The 23,717-nt window shown below is 38.4% G+C and overlaps 1 protein-coding gene across 1 annotated transcript in view; it reads right to left on the reverse strand.

Moving 5' to 3' along the window:
- Positions 1 to 209: 209 nt before the first annotated feature.
- The window catches only part of fntb (farnesyltransferase, CAAX box, subunit beta), an 85,683-nt gene continuing 62,175 nt past the window's right edge, over positions 210 to 23,717 (reverse strand). The window contains exons 7-12 of the mRNA XM_073040202.1: positions 16,743 to 16,829; positions 15,738 to 15,867; positions 5,327 to 5,459; positions 4,354 to 4,465; positions 3,386 to 3,500; positions 210 to 2,010 (exon numbers count right to left, since the gene is read on the reverse strand). Coding sequence (XP_072896303.1) covers positions 1,909 to 2,010; positions 3,386 to 3,500; positions 4,354 to 4,465; positions 5,327 to 5,459; positions 15,738 to 15,867; positions 16,743 to 16,829 — 679 coding nt within the window. The 3' untranslated portion in view covers positions 210 to 1,908. The remainder of the gene's footprint in view (positions 2,011 to 3,385; positions 3,501 to 4,353; positions 4,466 to 5,326; positions 5,460 to 15,737; positions 15,868 to 16,742; positions 16,830 to 23,717) is intronic.

Consider the following 23,717-nt stretch of genomic DNA (forward strand, 5'->3'; position numbering starts at 1 on the left):
TGATCTTCACAGGTAATGGGATTGGTATGAAGGGCTGAGTAATCTACTCCTGCTTCTATTTCCTACCTTTTTACACTACACAAAATGTTGGTAATTGCATACAAATATCGAATTGTGATTGATATTATTTTATCACTGCAGGTTCATCCTTGATACTTAAAAATCAAGATGTAAGCCCTTTGCAAACATAATTGGAATTCGAAAACCAAAAAGTTACATTTTACTTTAATGCACCTTCCATTAGTTGCTCTAATGAACAAGTTTACAAAACTTTACAAAATTGAAAGTAAAGCATAATGTTTACAGATAAACGTTCAAAAAAATCAATTGAAAAATTCATGTTCCATCTCAGTTCTGATTCCTTTAAAAATACATAGATGATTTACTACTTGTAGGAACTTTAATTTTGATGGCATGTTAACCAAAATTTTCTCAATTTTTGGAGAGATTTCAGAGAACAGCTCCTCATTTTTAAGATCAACTAAGGTTATCCAGCCAACAACATCATATGCCCACACAGAGATAATGTGAGTTTAATATTTATATCTGCAAACAGTTCAAAATAAATTTAAAAGTGGGAAGACCTGAGCACTGTAATTGCTACATCTGCCAATGCTGAAAATGCAGTGGTTAATGCAATTTCCCAGTCAGTTATGGAGAGGGGGAAATATTATTGTTGTAAAAACATAGCCATTCCACTGAATTTCCTTTCCATGGAACCACAGAGCAAGTTACCTGCATAGAGATTATTTCAGCTTTAATTGGAATGCTTTGTCTATCCCGCTGAGTTAAGACCATAAGACCTGAAGGCATAGGAGTACAATTAGGCCATTCAGCCCATTGCATCTGCTCTGCCATTCCATCATGGCTGATTTATTATCCCTCTCAAACCCATTCTTTTGCCTTCTTCCTGTAATCTTTGACACCTTTACTAATCACAAACGCTGCTGCTTTGAAACAAGAACTGTTGATAGTGCTTCTCTGATGCTTTTGCACTTTGTTGTACAGTTCTGATTATGTGAAATATTATATGAACTATACCAGACAATACAATCAAGCAGACACCAAGCTTCTATCTTACCCGTGTCCCACAAATAGCTTTGCATGCTTCAATTACTAAACAATGCTGGGCCACTCCTAAAGATATTGAAAACAATAAATTGCTTTGCCTTCTCTGGCATGGTTTCTGCATGTGACAATCATTTTGTAACTGATTATTCTTTCATTTAAACCCATCCAAAAATTATATTACTTAAAGCAAAACATATTGCATACTACTCAATGTAACATTTTTTTTGTAACACTGGCTTTTTTTTTTAAAAACACACACAACACGCTGTTCGAACTCAGCAGGTCGGGCAGCATCTGTTGAAATGAGCAGTCAACGGATGCTGCCCGACCTGCTGAGTTCATCCAAAGTGTTGTGTGTGTTGATTTGACCACAGCATCTGCAGTGTACTTTGTGTTTACCATTTTTTTAAAAAAATGGCAAGCAAAAAGAACTGTTCCAAAACAGTGAAAATTCAGGCAAAATGCAAAGCTTGAAGAAAAAACTTTATTGTGACAGTGATAAATTATTTCTGAAGCCAGTGAAAAGCACCGTGCTCTAGTCACGCAAATACTATTCACTTTTCTGAGAGAAGATGATGTGAGAACAGGAACGTTTACAGGTAACAGTCTCTGATATTTCAGTTCTCAGGAGCAAGTTGCCTGAATGTAAACTGGACTAGGTAGCCATACTATTTGCAGTTCCAATGGCTTTTATCCTTGTTGTTGCAAGAAGCAAATTGCTTCATATTAGAACATGCTCCACGTTGAACATTTTACTTTGAAAAACATAATTCTTTGGACTTGGGATACACAATTAGTATTTGGAAATTCATTTATATTGAATGCATAGTGAATTTATTAGGAACTATTTTTCATCTGTGGAACTGGTAGCTTGAGAAAGTGCATTATAGCTTGTGCTACTTTTTCAGGACCAATGTTGTATACAGGATGGGTTGGTTCCTGGAGGAGAGAAGACAATTTACAAAATGTGTAAGTAACACTGCGACTGAAATTTGATTAATATTTTGTACGAACAAAAAGTTAATTTGTATCTAGTCTACATTGAATGGGACTAATTATTACTTGCCTATGAAATTTTAACAACAGTGTAAAAGCTGGCAACATAAAACAACTCAAATACATCCACAAAGAAAAAAAAATCAAAAACATTCAACATAACTATTTTGACAAATGGAGCAAAATTATTAAATTGTTATGATTGTGCAAAATAACCTGAATTGCACATTATTCCAGTAAATTATTGACAAATTCCTATAATTTCTACTGGTAAATTGCAATTGCCACACAACCTTTTCAAAAGTTGTAACCTCTAAATGAATATTGGTGCTCATCTCAAACACAAGAACTGTACTGGAAGGCAAACTGTGTGTAGATCACAAACGACACAAAGTAATTTGGGGAGATTCAGTACGCTGCTGAAGCTTTCAATTCTTAGCTCAATGTCAAATTTCAAACATAACTGTAAAACAAAATTTCAATCCAAGATTGCACAATGAGAAAAGAGCTGAGATTCCCTTAATTTATTTGGGACACAATACCATGTAATTGGAACAGGAGACTGTTGCCAAACATTTCCTAACTAGCGTCAGTCACATGCATGTTGTGTGGCCATGAGACACTACACTGTGCTTACAGCAAACAGTTTTTAAATAGCATCACTTGCATGCGTGTTCAAAAAGCAGTGATTTTTGTCGCTGATGGCTGGCAAGTAATAAACAATAAGACAATCCAGAGCTCTTTGACTCACTGTGGTTTCAAGCATTCAGGGTTGGAGATGCCAGAAATGGCTGGGAGTAAAAATAAATGATTTCATTACTTCACAAGTTAGGAACTACAAAGAATTTGAAGATATTGATGTTCATCTTGTATGTTACAATTAAAATGAAGATCTGGAGGAGGCAATTGTCAAAAGCACTGTTTGAAGGCAGTCCATCATCTGTAATAGGTATTTGCACTGATTTAGCTCATTTACAGTCAATTAAAAGAACACAGTGTACTCTGGATTAATTCCTCAATTGATAACAATTAGGAACAAATAGACAGTTCTATAGTACTGTAGTAGTTTTGGTAGTTTCTAATTTATTCTGCATTTCATTTAAATACATAATTTGCTACTCAGTTAAATGGCAGTTTGTCTTTTTTTTATATACCTTTTTAAACTATTTCTACAAAACTTTGGCTAATTTGAGTAGCTGCTTAATAGGGGCCGAATGTACTGGTCCGGATGTGTCCCAGTTAATCAGAATCCACTGCACTTTATAAATGAACCCCTAAAGGATAATTTCTTAGTTTTCCCACATTTCTTCTTGCTTACCAGCCTGTTTTTTTTGTCACCCACAATGGTTTCATGCAGAAGTTCTCCACCAGCAAAATGCTGTGCCACTGAAAGTCCACTTAAACAATAGCAGGTATGGTAAAAATCCCTTGATCTAATATGGGAAAAATAGGACAAGAGTCAATATGAAATAATATCACTTATTATCCAATGAAATCAGAAGAACAGACAACACACAAAAATTACAATCGAAGAAATTATATTGTATATTCTAAATTGTAGTTAATTGGCCTCACCAAATTGCCGGCGAAATAAAATACTTAAGTATTTTGGAAGCTATCAAAGCGTGCAAGCAATCTAAAGTAGTGTGATAGACTAGTATTCATGAATGCATATTTGTGTTTACCAACAGGGATATTCAAACACTGCTTCATAAAGTCCTTATAAACTTATGAAGCTGGTGGCTCATTCAATCGAAGTAGCCTCTCCAGTCCAAACAAAGGTAACTGTTTGTCCTTCGCAGCTTTTGTGTGACGCTGCTGAAAACAAAATTGTGACTGTATGTTTTTCTGCTATTGTAATGATATGTGCTGTGTGCGATTGCTGATACTGTGTTTTGCACCTTAGCCCCAGAGGAACACTTTCATTTGGTTGTATTCATATGCATGGTTGGATGACAATTAAACCTAAATGTGAATTTATGCATTTTGTTTGTTATAAGATAAATTCCCCACTTCAAAAACAATGCTCAGGTATACAGTGCTAAGTCAGTAAAATGTTAAACTGCTCTTCCCTTATAGTTTTCAGATTTGTATGCACAATTTTAGATCTCTTATATAGTACATTTGTTGATTCCATTACCAAGTCGAATTTTCTGCCTCCATGAGAATTACACCTTTTGAAAGCATTCTCCATTTTATTATTTTCTTTCAATCAGCAGAAACTGCAAGATAAACTGCAGCCTCATAAGGCTGACTTAGAATGTACCATATGAAATTACCACTCACTTGCCAGGTTTATCCAACAATCCTCCAGTGGAATTCTGACAACAGAGTAAGATGTACTCTTGAAGTGCTTCCTGATGAAACATCCAGTGTGTCATACTGAGAGCATCTTTCCCTATAAAAGCATTACAATAGAATAGCATTAGCTCAGAGCTGGAGGAGCAAGAGGACTGAATTTGATAACCTATTATTTTAAAACTGAGATGAATGGAACAGTTTCAGAAACCGACAAGACAAACTTCCACTTCATAATCTTTAGCTACTTTCCTGTTTATGCCCCTGTTGTTTAAGTTCCACAAATCTCAGGTCATCCAAAACATTAATATCTACATTCTGCCTCAAAGTCATGTTCAAACATCACCTTTATCTTCACTCACTCTTCATCCTCAGATTCTGCTTCTCTGGAAGTATGAAATTCTTAATATTTTTGTTTTGAAAAGCCCTTCATGGTTTTGCATTATCCATAACTCATCTGAAGTCCAACAGTTTCCAAGCACTTTCTTTGCAGTTTCTTCCAAATGCCCATCCAGCTCTTTAAAGGCAGCCTTCTGATCTCCCTCAACAACCTTGCATCAACCACACGCTTCTAGGAATTGCCTTAGAACTGCAAGATTTACCGTTTATTTTCACAAAGGAATATATTTAAAAAATTGATGTCCTTATTTGATTATTCTACTTCCAGCAAATATCAAAACCATGTTTTATAGTTTTTCTTTACCTCATTCAACAGAGTGCTAGAAATGAATTACTTAGATGATAAATCGTAATTTTTTCTTTCCAGGTGACACGTACCATACTAAATTGCCAGTGAGTAAACGGCAAATAATAATTTAAAGCAAACATACTCCATATACTCAATAGATCAGATACAAGTTCTCTTTCTTGATATTTTAGAAATTGAGATTTGCCTATTTGATATGAAAATTAACTGCAATAAATGAAAGCACATAATATTTAACTGGTGTTTTGCACGCACCCTCTGCATGTAGTGCACGGTGTAGAAGTGGCAAGAGTCCAGCCTGCCAGAATGAGTAACAACCATCCACCAACTTGTTGCATCGACCTTGAAATCCACCTTCAAACCGCATCTGCCGACTCGTCACCCAGCGCTGTACGAATTACAATAATACAGCTTAGACCACAAGAGTAGCATTGTTAAGATCACATCATCATTTTATACAAGTTCACATCTTTAGACTAATTCTCATTATGAATTATCAAATAAAAAATTAATTGCACACCTGTCCTTTAGTTACTACCTTCTCAGCTCCTTGTACAGTACAAGAGTAATCAATCAAATTCATTGTCAATACATCAGAGAATTCCTTTGATTTCACTATACATACAGTAGACACATAAATATAGCTAGGGCACCTAAGAGTTTTGCACAGTACTGTATTTGTCAACGTGGAGTGGAGAGCAAGTTTGTAAATCTGGCGGGAGCAAAGGATATTGGGAATAGCGAGGGTGGAACACCGCGGGAGGGGTGTGGGACAGGTGGCAGAGGAGTGCCAGAGGCGGGGTGAGCCATGGATGCAGACACATAAGCCCTGAGACACCAGGAAAGGTTATCTGAATCCGAACAACTGGTTTATTGATCATTACAGCATGTCTCTCTCTCTCTCTCTCTCTCAAACACAAGGAAATCTGCAGATGCTGGAAATTCAAGCAACACACACAAAATGCTGCTGGAATGCAGCAGGCCAGGCAGCATCTATAGGAAGAAGTACAGTTGATGTTTCGGGTCGAGACCTGACGAAGGGTCTTGTCTCTCTCTCTTCTCATTTTCCCAACCATGATTCCACTCTTCCAGTCCCCTTCCCACTGTCAGTCCACAACAGGAGACCCATATCAGAGTAAGGTTTACCATCACCAACACATGTCACGAAATTTGCTTCTTTTTTGTGTCAGCAGTACAGTACAATACAGGCAGCCCTCTGTATCCGCGGAATCTGCATACGTAGATTCAACCAACCACGTATCGAAAATATCCAGAAAAAAAAATTCCAGAAAGTTCCAAAAGGAAAACTTGAATTTGCTGCGCGCCAAGCACTACGCTGAATCCACGCGAATGAAGTGATGTGTAGGCATACCCTGCTGTAGCCTCCCGCCATTTCACAGATCCTCAGTCTCTCTCCAACACTCATTGTTCGAGCATTGTTTGCCTCGCGTCTTGTTCATTCACTACTTGAGTTGTGAGCGAGAGGAAGGAGTTTAAGACTAGTAAGGGATGGCTGGCTAGCTATGTAAAGCACTACAGCCTCAAGAACTTAAAGATCACGGGAGAATTTGCATCAGCTGATGCCGAGGCAGCATCAGTGTTCCCAGAAGAGCTACTGAACATGTACAGACTTCTTTTTCTTGTCATTATTCCCTAAACAATACAGCATAACAACTATTTACATTGTATTAGGTATTATAAGTAATCTAGAGATGATTAAAAGTATACAGGAAGATGTGTGTAGGTTATATGCAAATACTATGCCATTTTATATAAGGGACGAGCATCCACGGATTTTGGTATCCGTGGGGGATCCTGGAACCAATTCCCCACAGATACTGAGGGATGACTGTACATAAAATCACTACAGTACTGTGGCAAAAGTCTTAGGCACTCTAGCTAAATATATCTGCCTTAGACTTTTGCATAGTACTGCACAAAGTTAAAATTTAGAGACAAGTTTTTTTTACTTACTTCCACACAAATTAACATAAAGCTACAGCCTATATTAACAGCTGTTATAATGCGGATACAGTACATTAGGATATTATATATTACATACATCACCTAGCAAACCAAACATATACAATCACTTTAAACTTTCATGGTTCTTTCTTCCACTGAGAATGTGAAGAGGGTAAGGGGTACGTGCAGAAGGGGTGGGCGAGGGTAAGTGTAGCAAAATATGTAGACAGGACCAGGGAGAGGATACGTCATTGGGGAAGTGTAGGAGGACAGGGAAGAGGTAGTTAAAATAAGATGCCAGACAGGCATGTGGCAACCACAAAGAAGAGGAACCTTGCGACCACAAGACAATGTGTTCGGCAAAGTATTTTGAGCTATATACCTATTTTGAGTGTTTTGCTTGCGTCCATACCCATTCCAAGTATTACGCTTGCGTCTATGCTTATTCCGAGTATTTTACGTGTTTAGCTATGCAATAGCCAATCAATTGATGAATTTGAATCAGTAACCATATTTGCGAATGCAGTACCCTGCTTTTGGGTATAAGTATTACCTTTGTAAACCGACAAATTGGGAGTTGGCTACCTTACGCCCGAAGTGCGTGGGGCTGCGAACTCCTCTCTGAATAAAAACCGTTTCAGAGGTAATTTCGTGTCGCTGGTGTTTTTCCTCAACTGAGCAGGTTAATAATTTCAGGTTGACACCACCACATCCTGCACCCCCCCTCCATTTTCTACATACATTATGAATGCAATGTGAATGCAATTAGAATAACCAAATTAGAGCTTCCAATGAATTGCTTTGGTCCACATTAAAGAGTTAGGTGAAGTTTAGAGTCATTGTTAATGTGTTACTCTTTAAATACTTTAGAAGAAACTGGCAGAGGATTCTCTATTTAAAAAGTACATATCATAAACTAACACAAATTACATCAATGTGAGCAGAAGAACAGAAAAAAAGATTGCATCAAAAGATGCAATTTGGAAAAGATTTAAACTACAAACTTATTGTAAAGGATTTCAACAAGATTGTGGAAGCAAAGATTATATCTTTACAGCTTAATTAACAGTTTGCAGAAGCAACATGATAAAAGAAATGGAATTCAATAGTTCCACTATGTTTGGATTTCTAACAGTTAGTCCATAAATCAAAGAATCCAAAGCAGGCCAGTCAACATATGAATAAGTATTTGGATACAGAAGAGAGAGAATTTGAATTAGGGAAAAGGATCTTCAAGTTGGCAGTGATCAGATCATGGTGTTCAACAAGGAACCCCAAAGAACTAACAACTGCAAAATTTACAAATCACAGTATTTCAGAAAGTGTAATCATTACTGTGGGATACCATGCAAACCACAAGATGATGTTAATGTGCCTGATCTGTAGCAAATCAATTATAATATCAATAAATATGGGGCATAAGAAGAAGAATGAGATCACGTATTCCCCGGAAATGACCAAAGTTGGTAAAAAAAAGTGTAAGATACAGCTCTAAAAATAAAATCTCTGCTAATAAAGAGTACAAATGAAAATTGGAGCTCTATTCTAGAGGCTGAAAACTGAAAAGCACGTGCACAATCAGCTTCATTCTCTTCATTCAAAAACGTAGGTGCTCCAAAGTAGTAAATAAAATTACCAATGTGGATATATTCATCAATAAGGAATGTATTCATAGGTTTTCTTTTTCTCTGGAAAAGAGAAATCTGACTAGTAACATAATAAAGATCTTGATGGTTATGAATAGGTTTGATGGAATACTAGACTGGGAGAAGGATGCAGAGAAGCTTCAGGAAGATATGGATTAGGTGACTGGACGAAGACATGGCACTTGAAATTATGCACAAAAATGTGCCCTCATCCAATCTGGTAGATCAATTGCTTTTCTTTGAAAATGGTTAGAGACTGATGTTAGAGCTCAGACGGTCTCAGGGACCCTTGAATGCTATTGACTGAAAGTCAACATGTAGGTATATCAGGCAAACATGTTGCTCTTTACCACATGAGCATGAAGACAAAAGTTGGGATTTCTTCTCCATTTCTTTAGTGCCTGAGTGAGACGACATCAAGGACACCATGTGCCAAAGTGATCTTCCTGTCAAAGCAAGCATACTTTAAATAGAGGGAGTGTTCATCAGATTGATTACTGGAATGGCAGGTTTGTCATGGGAGGAGAAATAAAACTACTGATACTATAATCTCAAATTTGGAAGAACAAGAGCCAATTACACTGAAGTGTAATAAGGTAGGGATGAAGCTTCTGCTAACTAACAAGAGTAGGACCACTTGTCACAGTCTTAAAGGATGAACCATTGTTGATTTCTGCATCTAACTGTGTGAAGCAGCATATCACTGTGCCTGTCATATCATAGCGGAAGACATTAATCAGGCAAGGTGGAAGTCTCTGCTTAACTACTTTCAACAAATCACCTGTAACACTAGAGGACTCAGTAGTAGTGTGATCACTCGAGTTGAGTACGATGTTTTCCTAAGGGTGGGTTCTCCTATTGGTGGGTCCTCAGGTGGCTGTAGAGGCCAATCCAGGATCCATATATTCTGGTGCAATGTGGGAAAAGGATAAACGGTGGCTGTGGTTAGTGGTGTTTTTTTTTTGGTTTTTCAGTTTCTCATAGCTGCCACTTGCACAACAGAGTTCATTCTCATGTAGCACAGCTCCCTCCTGAACATTTTTCTTTCAGGAGTATATATTGAGTGCAATGCCTTCCCAGATTTTAGCTGTAACGTTGAATTTCTTGTGACTAATTTTGATGTTATCTTTGAACTATTTCCTTTGCCAACCAGGGGCTTGTTGACCTTCCTTCCATTGAGAGTGAAGGATCTGTTAGGGGAGAGGTGAGTTAGTCATTTGGATGATATGGCCTATCCATTGGTGTTGGTATTACAAATACCACTGATATATCACCAACAATAATGCCAAAATTCCATTCATTACCCTCACTTTGTTGCAGGCTGTACTTCTTGGGCCTATGTGCAGAGTGATCAGCATATAGAGTTGGATGGCAGAGGTGAATGAGTGAATTCAGGATTGCTTTGAGTCGGTGACTGGACCATGTTCAACAATTCATCAATGAACACAAATGAATATGCTGCAGTCATCACCGATTATGAAGACATAATCTAAGTGACTATAATCCATCCTGATGAGATCAATGCATTGTATGCACATTTGATAGAGATAACGCTGATATACCTGCATGCATTCCACATCTCCAAACAACCCTGTAATCTCAGCTTAACGTCAAAAGGCTGAATGGGTTTAGACAATAAGGATAAATATAAAATTGAGGAAATACCAGATACATATTGGTTGGGGGCAGCAAGAGACATCACACCCTTCACATGCTTCTTTTGTTTTAAAACTTTAACTGTTACCTTTGCTAGAGAAATGCTGACATTGTTTTACTCTTCATAAAAGTTGTTGAGTAGTCTTGCATTCTGCTATTCAGTCTGCATGCATCAGAATTTCCATAAATAACCCACTAATTGCTGAAAAGTCAACTCCCCTTTAAATTCTTCAACTGTTGGTGCTGAAGCCACATTGAAAACTAAGCCTTCCTGGATCTCCTCTTGCCAACTTCAACGGAAATAGACCATTTAAAATGCTTTTCTCCCATGCTTTCCAAATGAACCTGCACATTACTGCAGCTGTGGTCTGAATAGTTTCAATTAATGATCTTCACTATAATCAAAAAGACAGTGTTGAGGATGCCCAGCTAACTAGCTAACAGGTAATAGAAAAATAACTTGTGCACAGATTGTTAAATGTTACTTCAGCACCATTTATTTTACAACTGAACTTCCAGGGCAATTGAATTTCATGAATAAACTTAAATGTTGAAAGTTGCAATTTAGACTTACAAGCTAGGTGGTGCTATATCTCTATGCAATACCAGTAATTCAAACTTGCTGTATACATTTTGTCACTTGCATATCATTGATACAGTTTATAAAACTGATTTTATGACTGGATAAGTTGTCTTTAATTGCATAACTAAATTATTTGGAAGTAAAAACAATCTTCCAAAAATAACTTAGGCATTTCAAATAACATTAATGCACAATTGAGATTAATTATTCAACATTGTTAGAAAAAGTGCTTAGAAAATCAAACATTTTTCATGATTTCAGAAATAATTATAATGCAACCTCCATCAGTTAGATGCAAAAAAATTTGAGGAACTATGGTTTTTTTTCAAAGACTACTTTGCAATATCTAAACTGGCAAACATCTGTGGAAAAAGAAGCAGTTAATGTTTCAGCTCTGAGACCCTTCAGCTAAAATGGGGGAAAGAAAGAGGAAAACTTCTGTGAGACAGGAGTTGATACAATAAATGGACTGATTTGGGACCACCACCCTAAACCCCCCTCTCCCTCCAACCCACCGACAACCATTTCAAGTCATTTATTTCTCTTTCTACAGGGGTTGTTGACTGCTTCCAGTTTTTCTCCAGTTTTATTTCAGATTTCCAGCATCTACAGATTTTATTGATTTTCATTTACTGGACTGAACTATCTTATCAAAGCTGCCAATATCTGTCTCCATGTTCATTTAATTATATGATTCTAACAATTCAATCAGTTTCCTAACCTATCCAACCTTTCCCTATTACTCAGGTCCTCAAGTATTAGCAACATCCTTAAAAAATTTCTCTGTACTCTTTCCATCTTTCTTGTAGGTAGGTGACCAGAAGTGTACGAGATCTTATTTATGATTTTAATTATAATGAAAGGACGTAGCCTGCAATCCCAATGCCACATGATAACTTCAAATCTCATGTTGAAAGTGCCTGTAGCTACTGTGAGTTGCAGACGAATGTTCAACTATAAAGACCAGCAAGATATTCAGAGAAATGCCAACTTGGTAAAGAGCTATATGGTAGCTGGCAGCAGTATATGGTAGCAAAGTGGGGAAGTGACACAATGCAGGTGCATAGTAAAGTGTTAGAATCTGCCAAGAGTCGACATCAGGGGAGAGACGAGCAGTTCTTGAAAAAAAGCCACACAGACCATGTGGCCCTTGAGGCGTGCTCTGCCATTCAGTAAGATATCAATTCTGTTATGCTTAATATGAGGCCTATATGACACATTGCCTACCAGGTGCAAGGATAAGGAAGATTTAAGAAGATAAAGACAATTCTGGAAAGGGAAAGTGGCAAATGATGGCGAGTATCAAAACAAAATGTCAGGTAACACCGGGATAAGATTATTTAGGCAGAATTTAAGATGCTGTGAAGTTAAAAAGATGAACATACAAATGTTATATATTCCATACGCTACGTAGGAGCCATGTATCCTATCTTCTGTCTGTCTGCATTTCGTGTTGCATGTTTATCATGGGTAGTCATCACCTGGGTTTGGTATGGTAAAAGTGGAGACTTTAGTTATGTATTCATGCTTTTTCTTCCTTTAGTTTGGGTGAGCCAGCAGGTGGGCCAGGGGTGATATTTTTTGGTTGGCTGCTTAAATTCTCTTAAATATGTTTAAGAACGCTTTGCTAACATTTAAATAAGCTAAGACTGTTTATTTTGTTACTTTGCTTCATTTTCATCCATTTCATTTTTTAAAAATCATTTCAAGGTTGTTTTGCTGGTTTCTTAATAAAGGATCAAACGTACTTTCCTCAACTTTACAACTTCTTTATGGTGGATAGCGCGTCATACAGTGTCAACCCCGTGTTTAGTTTCTGAGCTGTTTTGGGTTTTTTTTAAAATAACCACTACAGACCATACTTAACAGAAAACTCTGGTGATTGCTAAAATATGAAAATATCAAAAGGTCAAGACACTGGGGAAAATTCAGCAGGGAGAGGTTAAGCTTCCTAAACATAAAAACTAGTCAAGGAGGAAGCTCTCAGAAGATGCATCATTTGCATCTGAACAGATTTGAGACCAATAACCTGAAGAAGTTAACCAAGAGCTGTGGCAAGTGCTTAAAATAATTAGGCATACTAGCCATCTGATGCAAAATTAAAAATTAGGAATGAGATAACATTAAACTGAAATTAGAAATACAGTTGGAAACAACACAGAATTGGGGAGGATTTTTGAAAATGCAAATTAGAGCTGCTACTTAGATCTAAAGCATCTATCTCATTTTATTTGTTAACTCAGTAATGGCAAAGCTAAGACAAGAAAGATCTCTGCATGCTCAATAGTAAGGCTGAAAAATGCTCTGAATTTATCAGCTTCATTTTCTTTTCTATTCACCTTGAATTCCATGTTTTGAAATAGCTTTTTAGATCTGTCTACCTTTGATGTAATAAATTTGGGGCAGCATGGTAGTGTAGGGGTTAGCATAAAGCTTTACAGTGCTAGTGACCGAGGTCCAATTCCCACTACCGCTCTGTAGACAGTTGTACCTTTTCCACTACCGCTCTGTAGACAGTTGTACCTTTTCCCCGTGATTGAGTGGGTTTCATCCGGGACCTCCCATATTCTAAAGGCAGATGGTTTATTTGGTCACTTGGGTCTGTTAGGCTGGAAGGGCCTATTACTGTGCTGTATCTCTAAATAACAATAAAACAATCAATTCAACTCTTCCAATCTCACAGCTTGCCTCTAGCACTTAATGAAATGATCAATTTCTTTTAAAAATAACACAATTAATGGCATCAGATTTTATTTACCACAAGCATTTTTGTCAAAACTCTTTTGTTGGAAGCATTATTCATGCTTATAGTCAGCCCTAATTGCCCTCAAGGTGGTAGTTATGAGCCCAATCCTTTATTTCCTGCAGTCAGTGTACTGGAAAGCCAGCGGTCTACCCAATGAGCAGTAATATATAGAGCATCACTATATACAGCACTTTTGGTGTCCCATTCTAAACACTGATAAGCCTGTCCATTCAAACGATACCTACTCAGGTTGTGTGTTACTGTGCTAGGCGCAAGTTGTGAATTTCTCCACTTTCAGTCACTATGTGTCAACTGTGCAGTTCTGTGAATCAAACCTTTGCCATTCCTGTTGTGGCACTCCAACTCAGTGTGGAGAGGCTGTCAAAGGTAGCTGGTGTTGGGCCAGCTGGGTGCCTGGTATGGCTGTTCTACACTGAGATGTGGGGTTCAGGGTTGTACCTCAGCTGATGTGGTGAGGGGGTGGCTTCATAGGTGAAGCGCAACGTGGATTATCTGTATTGACAGATTGCCCAGATCTCGGTCTCCCATATCATCACCTGTTCTGTCTGATGGAAGCTGCTGTCACTCTTCCCTTCATTCGGCTACACAGCTCTCCCCTATCCAGAATGGTTTCTCCAGAGAAAGAAGCTGATGGGACTCCATTCAAGATGGTGGATATTATAAAAATTCATGAATATTGTTGAACTGACAAATTCTGGCTGAGTGTGAAATAATTCTGCAGATGGAAAGATGGGGAGTCAAAACATGAATCTTTTGCTGCAAAGTGAATTGCATTTTGAATTTAAGATTCCAAAACTCCTCCTCCAAAACATATTTGGGCATTGGTTCACATTCTTGTAAAAATGTAGTTTTGGATTAAAGAAAACCTAGAAGAAATTAATATTTGGGCAGGGAAGAGCTGTTCTGGAAAAGGAAAGTGAAACTAGAACCTCCATCACATACAACAGGTAGTGACTGTAGGATCACGGCAGTCTGTCAGCTATGGAGAACACATTCCCCAGCAAAGGTCCACCCATACCTTGTCATCTTCAACCTTATGAAATCCAGATCTAATAACAGACAAGGATCTAATTGATCGAGTTCACATGTGTAAAGCAAATTAGTTGAGGTTGAAAAAGGTTTTTGATTTAGTGTTGAGAAAAACTAAACATCCCATGAACTTGGAAAAGAACAAAAGTCTTCGTCAATATCAAAAAGAATTGAGTTTTACAAATACACAAGATCAGAAAAGTACTGCAATGACTACAGTTTGTCCTATGCAGGCATGTAAAGTTGCCACTGGAAAGCCGAAAACTCCAATGGAAACAAGAGAGAAGATAACCAGTGATTGAAATAAAAATGCCACAATGGGTTACAAGAACCCATTGCCAAACACTACAACTTCCATGGAGGGTTCCCGTAATTCCCACTGCAACTGGATAACTGACATCCTCCGTGGCAGACCTCAGGGAGAACTGGCAATAACTCCTCTTTGCTGGGCATCAACCTCACATCAAGGCTGCCTGCTTAGCCTCCTGCTCTTCTCTCTATATACACATTACTATGTGGTTAAACACAGAGTCAATGTCATATACAAATTTGCTGAAAGCACCACTGTGGATGAATCACAGATGATGAAAAGTCAGTGTACAGGTTACCTGGTTGAGTGGTGCTGCAACAACAACCTCTCGCTCAATGACAATAAAACCAAAGAGTTGCTGTGACTTCAGGAAGGCGAACATGTGCCAATCTTTATTGGGGTATCGCTGGTAGTATATACAGCAGGAGCTGCCTCAAGAAGCAACATCCTTCATCAAAGCTCCCCATTATCCTGGCCATGCCATCTTTTCGTAGCTACCATTGGGTAGGAGGAACAGAAGCCTGAAGCCCCACACCAATATGTCTAGCAACATCCACGTCCCTTCAACTATTCAGCGTTGCTGAAACAACCAGTGCAAGCCGCATCACTTCAACTTAACAACACTCTGACCACTTTGAACACTTTGCAGTAAAACGGACCTTGTTCTGGGAACTACAATTAACTTGCAGCACAACATAGATTTAACTCACCAACAGTGCTCTGAGATCCAACATCCACTCCTTTTTAAGGATAACCATGGCAGCCATGCCACAGAATGTGTACCCACCGTGGGCTTCCATTCCAGGGACACCACCGATTCCACCCTCCCAGTTCTGACACCTACAAAAAGCAAATATTGACACCAAACTGCTTAAAAAAAGGTTAGGAGTAAATTAGAATAGTTCCCACATACCATTACTGAGATATAATAATGGAATAAATTGCAATGCAATGCCAAGTGTTCTGGTTGGTGTATCAATCTTATTAACCAATGATATTTTCCAACCTTTCGATCTGAAATGTCAATTTCAAGCACAAAAATAGAAAACTGGTTCAAATCAGCATTTCTTCACACTTACTAAGTATTTGCTCACTTTTTTAAACTTCAGTTGTAATTTAATTATACAAGGATAAACTGATTTCAAGGCCAGATCTTAAAATATACGTACTTCTCACAAGCCTATAATCACCATTGTTTAAAGACTTATCAGGAAGTTCTTGTCTTTCTAATAGTGACTCTCTAAGCAATTGTGGAGATATCAGATAGCTGACTAATTCTCCCCCTTCAAAGGCTTCAGAGGGAACATAAACATAAAAAGGGGCCATGTACTTATCACTTTAATCAACTTGTACATTCAAACCAGTCAATGACAGACAACATTTTCCGATCAGAGAACCTAAATTCCATTTGCATTCTCAGCTACTGAGAAAATTTCTACACTTTGAGAGCATTGTTGGGAAATAAATAAAAGTAAGTACAGGAAAGTGGCTTCTGGTAGGTTCCACTAGTCACTGGAAGTATTTCTTCAGAACATCCATCTTCTCAGACAATTAACAAATTGGTAAACAATGCAAATAAATAAATGTTCTAAGTATCTTTCATCTCTCCTAAAATAGTTTTCACATTATTCTTGATTATTTATAAGCAGCCTAATATTGGAAACTGTAGGGAAATCTAGTTAGCTGTATATCTTTATCTCCTGAAACATACGTACCTTATCACCCACTCAGGTGTTTCCTCAAACAATGTAGGTGTGATTATGTTTGTTAAGGATGCAACAGATGCCGCACAGTAAGCACTCCTGAAAAAAAGAACAGCAATTTTTCTTTGTGTATTATTAAATCATTAATGCTCAAAATCAGTTGTGAAATAACAGATACAATGCATTTGTGCTTTAGTTTTCATGTCATTGCTATTAATCATTTATTATATTATTAAAACATTTTATTCTTTTAATTCTAATTCCCTTTCCTTTGAAGCTGTAGTTTTAAATTAAGACTGCAAAAATTAGTATGCTTCCTTTGCAAAGTTAGAATCTAGCCAACAGACCTTGTAGTGGACTCACAATATTATTATAAACACAATCTTACTTCCTCTAAAAATTATTTAGAACATTTTTAATAATTACTGTGGAGCTGTGATAATGGCAAAATTTTGTACGTTTTGCATTAATGTAATGGATTTTTCAAAAACCTTCATTCTTCTGCCCTCAGCAACACTATCAGTAATTCCTAAACACGAAATAAATGAAAAACATTCTGCACACAAAATGCTGGAGGAATTCAACAGGTCAGGTAGTAAATTCCTTTCAACCTCTTTTATTAAAGCATGCCGAACACCAAATTCTAAGATCAAGGCCAATAGATAGTGGCATGAAAAATTTGGGCACCCCAGTCAAAATTTGTTACTGTAAATAGTTACCTGAATAGAAGAGGAACTGATCTCCAAAAGTCATAAATTTGAAGATGAACCATTCTTTTCAACATTTTAAGCAAGATTAGTGTACTATTTTTGTTTTGTACAATTTTAGAGTGAAATAAAGGAAAGGCGCACCATACAAAAGTTTGGGCACCCCAAGAGATTTGAGCTTTCTGATAACTTTTACCGAAGTCTCAGACCTTAATTAGCTTGTTAGGACTATGGCCTGTTCACAGTCATCATTAGGAAAGGCCAAGTGATGCAAATTTCAAAGCTTTATAAATACCCGGACTCCTCAAACCTTGTCCTAACAATCAGAAGCCATGGGCTCCTCTAAGCAGCTGCCTAGCACTTTGAAAATTAAAATAAATGATGCTCACAAAGCCGAAGGATAAAAGAAGACAGCAAAGTGTTTTCAGGTAGCCGTTTCCTCAGTTCGTAATGTGATTAAGAAATGGCAATTAACAGAAACGGTGGAGGTCAAGTTGAGGTCTGGAAGACCAAGAAAACTTCCTAATAGAACTGCTTGTAGGATTGACAGAACAGCAAATCGAAACCCCCGTTTGACTGCAGAAGACCTTCAGGAAGATCTAGCAGACTCTGGAGTGGTGGTGCATTGTTCTACTGTGCAGCGACACCTGCACAAATATGACCTTCATGGAAGAGTCATCAGAAGAAAACCTTTCCTGCGTCCTCACCACAAAATTCAGCATCAGAAGTGTGCAAAGGACCATCTAAACAAGCCTGATGCAGTTTGGAAACAAGTCCTGTGGACTGATGAGGTTAAAATAGAACTTTTTGGCTGCAATGAGCAAAGATGTATGTTTGGAGAAAAAAGGGTGCAGAATTTCATGAAAAGAACACCTCTCCAACTGTTAAGCATGGGGGTGGATAGATATTGCTTTGGGCTTGTGTTGCAGCCAGTGGCACGGGGAACATTTCACTGGTAGAGGGAAGAATGAATTCAATTAAATACCAGCAAACATCATACCATCTGTAAAAAAGCTTAAGATGAAAAGAGGAAGGCTTCTACAGCAGGATAATGATCCTAAACACATTTCAAAATGCACAATGGACTACCTCAAGGGGGCAAGCTGAAGGTTTTGCCATGGCCTTCACAGTCCCTCAACCTAAACATCATTGAAAATCTGTGGATAGACCTCAAAAGAACGGTGCATGCAAGACAGCCCAAGAATCTCACAGAATTAGAAGCATTTTGCAAGGAAGAAATGGCAAAAAATCCCCAAACAAGAATTGAAACACTCTTAGCTGGCTACAGAAAACATCTACAAGCTGTGATACTTGCCAAAGGGGGTGTTACTAAGTACTGACCATACAGGGTGCCCAAAGTTTTGCTTAAAACTTTTCCTTTTTTGTTATTTTGAAACGGTAAAAGATGGAAATAAAAAAAGTAATCTTGCTTAAAATATTAAAGATAGGTGCCATCTATAACTTTATGCCTTTTGGAAACCAGGTCATCTTTTACTCGCATAGCTATTCACAGTAACAGAAATTTTGACCAGGGGTGCCCAAACTTATGCATGCCACTGTAAATGACAATTTAAGAATGATCCTAACTAAAAAAAATCAGCTTTATGATATGATCTGATTGCTTAAACTGGGTTCTGACTATGCCATACATTATATAAAACAGGTACAAGACTTTGTAATTTCACCTCCTTCTCTGGCACTCTTGGAACATGCATGATTTGGAACATTTGACTGATAATGTTTTACAGAATTATATAAGAGAATTCAGCACAAAAATAGATATTCAATGCAACATTTTCCATTTTCTTTGCCAGTAAACTCTGCAGACATCCACCACCACCTCTTCCTTGCATGTATGAATCCAATTACTTAAAGCATTAAAATCATTTTCTTCAATAATGTCTTGCAGCAAGTTCCATTTTTTACCTATACTTTGGGGGAAAAACAGACTAATTTCCCTCCTGGAACTTTTTTGTAGGGAAGTTTCTACTATAATGCTTAGATTATTTCTCCATCTACCTTGTAGATCTTAACCATATGTAAAGGGGATTTCTTCTTTTTCTTTGTTACTGTGTATGTAATCAAAATGGCTTCTTTGTTTTGTTAGAAGTAGGAATGCTTCTTTGTTGCAAGGGAGTGCTGGAAGCTTGTTAGAGTTAAAATTTACTGATAACAAGAATTGTATTCCTTTGTAAACCAATTGGGATTAACGTTGTTCTTTCTTCTGAGTCTGTGAGCTATTGTTGGCGGGCTTTTGGGGAGATCGGCGCGAGGGGGTGAGAGAGAGAGGACGCGATGCTGTAAACTGGGCAAGGAACGGACCCCGGGGGGGGGGGGGGTCCGAGGCCAGGAGGTACCCCGAGGAGAGGAGACGAAGATAGATGTGCTTGGTTGACCACTTCGGGTGGTCCTGAGCTGCAAGTCAAGGAGTTCGGAGGGGATCGAATGGTGGCCAGAAGACTTCAGTAATTGAGCTCCAATGGTTGCGCACGAAGTGGTTTGGACTTTGATAAGTTTGGCGCCTTTTCTTTATTTTTTTTTCCTTCATATATACTGTATCGTTATTAATCACTTAGTTATAGTAACCTTTATAAATTGTACTCATTTAATCGCATATGGTGTACTGTCTGTTTTTGGGCGAGACGGGGACATCACACAGCATCCACACCAGCTGATTACCCAGTTTGGCGGGGCCGAAGGCTGCTCCCACTAGGCGAGAACGAGCTGAGCGAGCCTGAGACGACCCGGGGGGTTACACATAATTTCAAATAGCCTCTACCAGCTATTTCTCTAAATCTGATTATCCAGGAAAAATTAAAATTTCCCCCATTAAAATAATCTTTAATTTTGCCACCATTCTCAAATATTTTTGTTTAAAATACCTTTTACAAAGCTGTTATAGTATGGACCGCAAGAATATATCTGCTCACTATAGTCGCATATAAATTAAACATCTGAATTTGAGTTCTACCTGCTAAAATGTTTTCTCCCTGCCTTATTCACCCACAATCCTGGAGTGTCTTAATTTCGAAGGGGATGGGTATGTTTCCATTATCCCTTCTGCAGTGAATCACCTTACCTTTAGTCATTTGACAGTTAACTACCCAGTCTATAGTTCACTAATTTTCTTGTGGTGTTGCATTCTCTTTCATTGCTAGCTAAGATCAAACTACACTCTTCTACCAACTCCCACACCACAGTACATATAATCAGATAATGCTCCTATGAGGTTCCTTATCCCTGCTTAAATATTAATTATGGATAACAGTGGTTTTACCACTGGTAATATGATATTGGTGATCATTATAGCCATAGGGAATAACATCCTACTTACAGGACCGATGCTTCACAATGTGAAAAGATATCTAGTGCAGCCTGCTAATGAATTATGAAGCACAAAGTAGGTCAAGATAAAAGGGAAGAAAAACATTAAATGAGACAGCAATGTAACTTGCTCCTCAAACAAATCAACTTCACATCTCCAAGATGTTTGAGGAAAAGCACAAACTCCAGAGACATCCAAAAAAAAATTAAAGGGTTCAAACAAATGCACATTCCAAAATCATAAATTGAAGTAAGCTACTGAAGAAATGGACAACGATGTACATCATTAGTCTATAAGAGTTTAATGCAGACTTCTGTCACTGATTCTCTGCACTGTCATTTTGGCTCCAATGTAGAAAAGTGAGTGGAAGCCGAAATATAACACATAAATGCTTCATAGCTGAAAGAAGGAAAAAGGACAATTGTTACTTTGTCTGCAAGAAGGGATAAGTAAGGTCAAGTCAGTTAGTTCAGACATCATATGGAAATAAGAAATGTTAGTGAGGATCCTATAAATTCACTCAAATGACAACTTCATGCATGTAAAGTTTGATCAAGTTTCTATCAGTCAGAAAATACAAGTACTTCTCCAATGTTCGTGGATTGATATACTACATCACCAGTCCCAAATATATCCTATTGTACTGCAAGGACTAACCACTGGAAAGAATGACAGAAAGGTATACAATTGTAAAACAGTACTATAGGAAAACTCAACATTGATACCAGACATTGTGAAGTATCAGGACACCAGGTCAAACACACCAAAGAAATTTGCTGCTGATCACAACTTTCCTTGGCAGAATGGTTCAAGAGTTCCATTACTGACTGAACAGTAGGATCCGAAAGAAAAGCAGTCCTATATCCACTGTGAAGAAAGAGCCACGATGACACTATACACAGCAACCTGTCCACTATTAATGTATCTGTCCACAATATAATATGCAGTAATGTGCTCTGCTACAAAGTGTTGGAAAACTAAATCCTGCTCTCAAACAGATGAAACTGCACATCAGAGAAACATAGAAAACCTACAGCACAATACAGGCCCTTCGGCCCACAAAGTTATGCCAAGCATGTCTCTAACTTAGAAATTTCTAGGCTTACTCACAGCCCTCTATTTTTCTAAGCTCCGTGTACCTAACCAAAAGTCTTTTAAAAGACCCAATCGTATCCGCCTCCACCACCGTTGCCGGCAGCCCATTCCACGCTCTCACCACTCTGAGTAAAAAACTTACCTCTGACATCTCTTCTGTACCTAAACCTGTCTCTTCTTCTGGCAGCTACTTCAGCCCTGGGAAAATGCCTCTGACTATCCACACGATCAATGCTTCTCATCATCTTTTACACTTCTATCAGGTCACCTCTCATCCTCCGTCGCTCCAAGGAGAAAAGGCTGAGTTCACTCAACCTATTCTCATAAGGCATGCTCCCCAATCCAGGCAACATCCTCGTAAATCTCCTCTGCACCCTTTCTATGGCTTCCACATCCTTCCTGTAGCGAGGTGACCAGAACTGAGCACAATACTCCAAGTGGGGTCTGACCAGGGTCCTATATAGCTGCAACATTACCTTTCGGCTCCTAAATTCAATTCCACGATTGATGAAGGCCAATACACTGTAAGCCTTCTTAACCACAGAGTCAACCTGCGCAGTTGCTTTGAGTGTCCTATGGACTCGGACCCCAGGATTACTCTGATCCTCCACACTGCCAAGAGTCTTACCATTAATAGTATATTCTGCCATCATATTTGACCTACCAAAATGAACCACCTCACACTTATCTGGGTTGAACACCATCTGCCACTTCTCAGCCCAGTTTTGCATCCTATCAATGTCTGACAGCCCTCCACACTATCCACAACACCTCCAACCTTTGTGGCATCAGCAAACTTACTAACCCATCCCTCCATTTCCTCATCCAGGTCATTTATAAAAATCAGGAAGAGTAAGGGTCCCAGAACAGATCACTGAGGCACACCGTCACCAACCTCCATGCAGAATATGACCAGTCTACAACCACTCGTTGCCCTTCTGTGGGCAAGCCAGTTCTGGATCCACAAAGCAATGTCCCCTTGGATCCCATGCCTCCTTACTTTCTCAATAAGCCTTGCATGCAGTACCTTATCATATGCCTTGCTGAAATCCATATACGCTACATCTACTGCTCTTCCTTCATCAATGTGTTTAGTCACATCCTCAAAAAATTCAATCAGGCTCGTAAGGCAGGACCTGCCCTTGATAAAGCCATGCTGACTATTCCTAATCATATTATACCTCTCCAAATGTTCATAAATCCAGCCTCTCAGGATCTTCTCCATCAACTTACCAACCACTGAGGTAAGACTCACTGGTCTATAATTTCCTGGGCTATCTCTATTCCCTTTCTTGAATAAAGGAACAACGTCCACAACCCTCCAATCCTCCGGAATTTCTCCCGTCCCCATTGATGATGCAAAGATCATCACCAGAGACTCAGCAATCTCCTCCCTCGCCTTCCACAGTAGCCTGGGGTACATCTCATCCAGTCCTGGCAACTTATCCAACTTGATGCTTTCCAAAAGCTCCAGCACATCTTCTTTCTTAATATCAACATGCTCAAGCTTTTCAGTCTGCTGCAAGTCATCACTACAATCACCAAGATCCTTTTCCATAGTGAATACTGAAGTATTCATTAAGTACCTCTGCTATTTCCTCTGGTTCCATACACACTTTCCCACTGTCACACCTGATAGGTCCTAATCTTTTATGTCTCATCCTCTTGTTCTTCACATACTTGTAGAATGCCTTGGGGCTTTCCTTAATTCTGTCCAACCTCTCCTCTTGTAGGCTTATCTACGTATTGTGCCAAGAAACCTTCCTGAACACACCTAACAAACTCCCTTCCATCTAAACCCTTTGCTCTAGGGAGATGTCAATCGATACTTGGGAAATTAAAATCTCCCGTCATAACAAC

Source organism: Hemitrygon akajei, chromosome 3 (assembly GCF_048418815.1).
Source record: "Hemitrygon akajei chromosome 3, sHemAka1.3, whole genome shotgun sequence".
Classification (NCBI taxonomy): Eukaryota; Metazoa; Chordata; class Chondrichthyes; order Myliobatiformes; family Dasyatidae; genus Hemitrygon; species Hemitrygon akajei.